Consider the following 5,735-nt stretch of genomic DNA (forward strand, 5'->3'; position numbering starts at 1 on the left):
TTACTAGTGCTTTAATGAGTTGTGTTTGTCTGTCAAATGTTTCTCACAAAACAAAAACCGCGTAAGTATTTTAGAGGCTCGGCCATATATAGCCCCTCTCTCAATTAGCGGAGTTGTTGGTTGAATGTTGCCATGTTTGATTCCTTAAAAACCGGGTATTTCTCCCTTTATGTCGTTTTTGAAAGATCGTCTTTGCTTGTCACTGTTCATGAACCCTTCTTCATATATAAATATATATTTGTTACGATTTTCATAAAAAATATATAAATAATAAAAATTAACTCTCATATATAATTTCCTCTATATTTAGATCCTTAATATGAGAAAAACCAAAACAAAAACAAAAACGACTCTAATATATTAGTTATTATTGTACAAGTACTAAACTAAAATTGCAATTTTGAATAGATGTAAATAATAAAATCGTTTGCAAATCTTTTTAACAGGGTGTTGTTTGCACCTTCCTGCTGCCTCTTGCCTTTTGACCATGACACAGACACACAGTTCCTGAAAAGATGAATGTTTTTCCTAGAAATATCTATCGGGGGTCAGTTAGCAATCATTCATCTTATTTGTCTGGATTTATACGAAAATGCTCAATCATTTGAGACACGTTTAATTTAGACATAAAGAAATTAAGTCCTACACATGTGATAGATTTATATCCAGTAAAAATTAAATTAACAATAATATGTAGTAAGTATTTGTTGAGTGTGGATGCTGCAGATCAAGCGTGTTTAATTCTGCTGTGTGTGGAAATAAACTTGATGTTATAGGTGGGGGAAGTCAAGGGAGGGATGGTATAAATTAAATATTGATGCTGTTGTGAATAGCAAAATGGGATGGTTGGTTTCGGGGTGATGGCGGCAGGAGCTGATCATAGGATCTTTTATGATGACATTAATATTGCTGAAACCAAGGCCTTAAAGCTTTGGTATTCGACTTGTTAGAATATCTCTACAAGATTTTTTAAATAAGATTTTATTATTTATTTAAAAAATTACATCAATTTTTAAAATTTTAAAATACACTTTAATTAAAATTATTTAAATAAAAAATTATTCTCTCTCTTCAATTTTGCAGAGTTGATTTCTCACTCTTCAATTTATATTTTCTTATTTTTTATTGGAGAGAGAACGAGAGAGTAGTGTTTTAATTAAGATTTATTTTTTTTTAAAAAATATTTATTTGATTAAAATAATATTAACTTATTTCTATTTGAAGAATCTTTTGGAGAATAACATATTTTTTCACTCTCCTTTTGACCACATAGATAAGTAAATAAATATTTGAAGAGTAAAATTAATACAGCCTTTTGAAGATGCTCTTAGAGAGGCTAGCTTCTCTTCGTTGATAGTTGAATCGGATTTACTACGTATTTTTGATCCAAGATATCCATCATATTTGTACGAAGCTATTCTATATTGTTTTTGAAGCTCAACACTTACTTGTAGGGGTGTTCAAAATCCAATCCGATCTGCTTAATCTGTCTAATCTGTAAAATTCGATAAGTAAAAATTTGAGTTGTGAATTGTTGGATTGGATTGAAAATTTGAAAATCAACAGTCGGTGGATTAAATATGGAGTTACTTCTATAAATTCGTAAAAATCTGCAAATCTGCAAAAAAAAATTATTTAATAAAAAAAATTAAACTCGAAATATGACATTAGTATTTACTAGTAAATAAATAAGTTAGAATATAATGAAATTAACATCATATTATATCTTATTCGATAATAATATAAAATAAAAATAATTAAATAAACAAATATAATTTCCTAAGTAAATAATTTTCATGTACTGATTTAAACAAACTATATTTTTTTTTCTTTTTGGTATATTATATTTTGAAACTTTGAATGTATTTTCTAACTTTATTTAAGCAATTAATTTATTTAAATCTTATTTAATCTTGAATTTGATCAATAGGAAAATTATTTTTATATTAATTTTTTAATTTAGTTAGTTTGTGAATAGGATGGAATTAAAAATTTTTAGCCCACAAACCAATCTGCAAAATAATGGATTTGATTTAAATTGAGTTAAATCTGCATCCAATCCGTAGATATATGCATTGGATTTGAATTGAATTTCACCAATCTTTGGATTAAATTGGATTGAATTAAAAACTTATAATCCGCAAAATTGTGGATCGGATATAGATTGATGTCCAATCTGCAAAATTCGATCCGCGAATACCTCTACTTGTACCAAAGCATAATTTACGGATCTGTCATATCTCAAGGATTTGTAACCAAGTAGTAGATACGATGACTCATTTTACTTTTGGCTATTCTAATTTTCATTTATAGTTAGAGGATTTTCCTCTTCAAATGTCTTGTTATCTTTGAGATTTTCTCTTAGAAATAAGTGAGGATTTTATTTTAAAAAAGAAGCATTACTTGTGTCAATAAAATAGAATTTATAACCAAATACAATCATTATAACAAAATATTATAGTTGAATTGATCAAAAATTAAATATATGATTCTTTTTTTTGTTTTTAACTGATCAATTTTTAAGAAGAGATGTCGAACATCAAAATTTTTAAAAAATTTAAATGTTGTTAACTTTAACACTGTAATTGACTTGTTAAAGTATAAAAATATCCCTATCTATATTAGATTCTGTCAACTAAAGATTTAAGGCTTAAAATATTATTGTTCAGGTTAACTAATCATATAAAAATGACTTGAAAATCTTTAAAATATCATATATAAAATGACTCTATATCCTTTAAGTGATAAGTTGAAGATACTCACTCCACTTGTAATTTGAATATTACCCTTTTACAAATTAAAAGTATGCTGCTATTTCAAGGTCGATGTCAATAGACGCCACTCACTGTGGGTTTGCCATCACCAAAATCAGCAAAAAATTTAAATCACCAAACTTGATCGCAACCTACAGCGGATTTTTATTTTTTTAATAAACTTGCCCTCTAAGGGTTTTAACAATTAACAAACCTACCCACAACCAGTTGCTTTTTTGCAGGCTTTCTCATTTAAAATCACAAATATTAAAAATACTTTTAATAATATATAAAAACTTAAATTATATAATTCAAACTATAAATTTATAATAATACTACCTAAAAATCCACATATAATACTCAATTCTAGATTTTATCAATATAAATAAGAAATTAAAATTTCAACATTAAAATAAACACACAAAATTTTTTAATCTAACACAAAATATTTCTATTGTAGGCATATCATCATCACTATTATCAATGCCTTGCTCCAACTTTTATTCAATATACAAGTATTATCAACAATATTAGCAAGTAAACTTTATATAACTATCATTAACAATTAATTAAACAAATAAAAACCCAACTTTAATAAGCAACATTAGGTTCAAGTCACTAAAGTAAGGCAACCAAAATCAACCAGATTAAAATAAAATATTAGTAATATTAAAATTTAAATTTATAAAACTTCTACTTATTCAGAGTTTATTGCATCTATTTTGATATAAATATATATACGCATACATACATACATCTATGTTGCAGTGAGATAGATTAGGTTTAGAAATAAGGAACTTTAACTTATATATGTTTATGATTAAATTTTTTAATGTAAGTTTTATAATTAAAATTAAAAATATAAATAATTAAAATAAAAAAGAGGGTTGCAGTATCCCATTGTTACTCAGCAAATTTTTTTTCTTAATATCAAACCCAACCATAACTCATAGTGGGTTTGAATTTGAAAAATCAAATCCGCCATCAACCCGCAACCCACAAACTACAAAATTACCTACAACGGATGAATTTTTATGGGTTAGTTTAGATGAATTTGTGGGTGGTCGATAATTTTACCATCCCCAAGGGAGAGATATAGATAAATTTAATTAACTAATTATTAATTAGTAAAATATGTATTTCAGAGAAAAAGCTCATAAGCCAAGGAGATGAGAATTGAAGTATATTTAATTATATTAAAAGGATTGTCGAGAATGGGAGACACGGAAACCGCGCCCACGTTCTCCTCATATGATATCTCACTCCCTTTTCTTTTTTTCTTATTAGTTCAAGAAAACTAATAATTATAATTAATTAATTATGAAAGTGTGTATGTGTTGTCTCTCTTCAAGGAATAAATATGAATATATCACACTTTTTTTTTTAAAGTCATGTGAACCTCCATAAATACACTCTTCTCCATACCCTAGCTACTAGCTATCTACTTCCTCTCTCTAACTCTATCTATATATCTCGTTCTCTTCGTTTTTAACAACACCCGCAGTGCCATTCCCACACCCACTATCTTGATATTTGCTCAGCTTGAAGAGATAGTATATTCTGGGGTTCTGTCTATCTTAATTTGAAGTTCATTTCTATATGATCATGGTGTGCAAACACTTTCTCTTTCTATTCAGTAATTATCTTCTAATAATTAATAATACAATTCTTTGAAGTTTAATTATGTATGTGTTAGCTAGGTATCATATATAGTATTAATTTGTTGTTGTTTAATTTTATTCTTTTTTATTCTGATTTGGATTTTGATTTTAAAATATAGGCGTGGTTGAATTAACAACAATAATAATAATGATGATGATGTAGGGAGTTGATCAAATATGCGAAAGGCCTGCCTGGTTGGAAGCTCTATACAGAGAAAAATATTTTGTGGGATGCTCATATCATGAAACGGCAAAGAAAAATGAAAAGAATATATGTTGCCTGGACTGCTGCATCAGTATCTGCCCTCACTGTATTCCTTCACATCGCTTTCACCGCCTTCTTCAGGTTCGTCGTTACGTTTATCATGAGGTTGTCCGATTGGATGATCTGCAGAAGCTCATTGACTGCTCTAATGTTCAGGTACGTACGTAATTCTTCACTTACAATTTAATAAGGCTACCAATAATTAACATATAATTTGATTTACTTTACTGAAATAATCACGCATGGATCTATTAATATATATAGGCCTATACTATCAACAGTGCGAAAGTAGTGTTCATCAAGAAGAGACCTCAAAACAGGCAATTCAAAGGGGCTGGAAACTATTGCACCTCTTGCGATAGAAGCCTTCAAGAAACTTATAGTCATTGCTCTCTTGGGTGCAAGGTCAGCTATTATAACCCCCATGCCCCATGAGATATTATATATCTAGATAAATCGATCACTGTTGTATTATATGTACAAATACATACATTTAGGGTAACTTATATATATATACTTTAATTATGTATTTATAGGTGGACTTTGTGCTGAAACATTACAAGGAGCTGACTCCATTCTTGAAAAAGTGCAATACATTGACATTGAGTCCAGATTTTATGATTCCTCATGAAATAGGAGACGATATTGATCAAATGACAAACGAGACACCATCACCACACTCATCAATTGTGGACTGTGATGAATCTGATCACCAAGCAATGAGATGGAGCAGCTGGTCTTCATCTGCAGGCTCATCATCAGGATCCGAAAACATGACCACAACCACCCACATCGTCAGAAAGAAAAGAAGTGGATGTGAATTCTACCTTTGTGCAAGATCAGCTAACAAAGTTTCCGATCGTCACCATCATCATCACATCGACATGGCTACAAGTATCATCACTACTAGAAGAAAAGGGATTCCTCATAGATCCCCTCTCTGTTAGCGTACAACAAGAGCATACATTAACCATATTCTTATTATTATTATTATTATTATTAAAAACCCTTTTTTCCCTCAGCAAACCAACCCCGAACCACATACACCCGCCCCAA

At 29.2% G+C, this 5,735-nt stretch overlaps 1 protein-coding gene across 1 annotated transcript; it reads left to right on the forward strand.

Annotated features, from left to right (window-relative positions):
* The first annotated feature begins 4,170 nt into the window (after positions 1-4,170).
* LOC102622351 (protein RGF1 INDUCIBLE TRANSCRIPTION FACTOR 1) lies at positions 4,171-5,735 on the forward strand. Its single transcript, XM_025097888.2, has 4 exons — positions 4,171-4,361; positions 4,578-4,835; positions 4,944-5,084; positions 5,216-5,735. Exons 1-4 carry the CDS (start codon positions 4,353-4,355, stop codon positions 5,624-5,626), a joined length of 819 nt encoding a protein of 272 aa, XP_024953656.2. The 5' UTR covers positions 4,171-4,352; the 3' UTR covers positions 5,627-5,735.

Source organism: Citrus sinensis, chromosome 9 (assembly GCF_022201045.2).
Source record: "Citrus sinensis cultivar Valencia sweet orange chromosome 9, DVS_A1.0, whole genome shotgun sequence".
Classification (NCBI taxonomy): Eukaryota; Viridiplantae; Streptophyta; class Magnoliopsida; order Sapindales; family Rutaceae; genus Citrus; species Citrus sinensis.

Bases quoted from the DNA above. Each gene is read 5' to 3' on its own strand.
- LOC102622351 (XM_025097888.2), top strand. The intron at 4,836-4,943 runs GTACGTACGTAA...TAATATATATAG, and splicing joins TTGACTGCTCTAATGTTCAG to GCCTATACTATCAACAGTGC. The intron at 5,085-5,215 runs GTCAGCTATTAT...ATGTATTTATAG, and splicing joins ATTGCTCTCTTGGGTGCAAG to GTGGACTTTGTGCTGAAACA.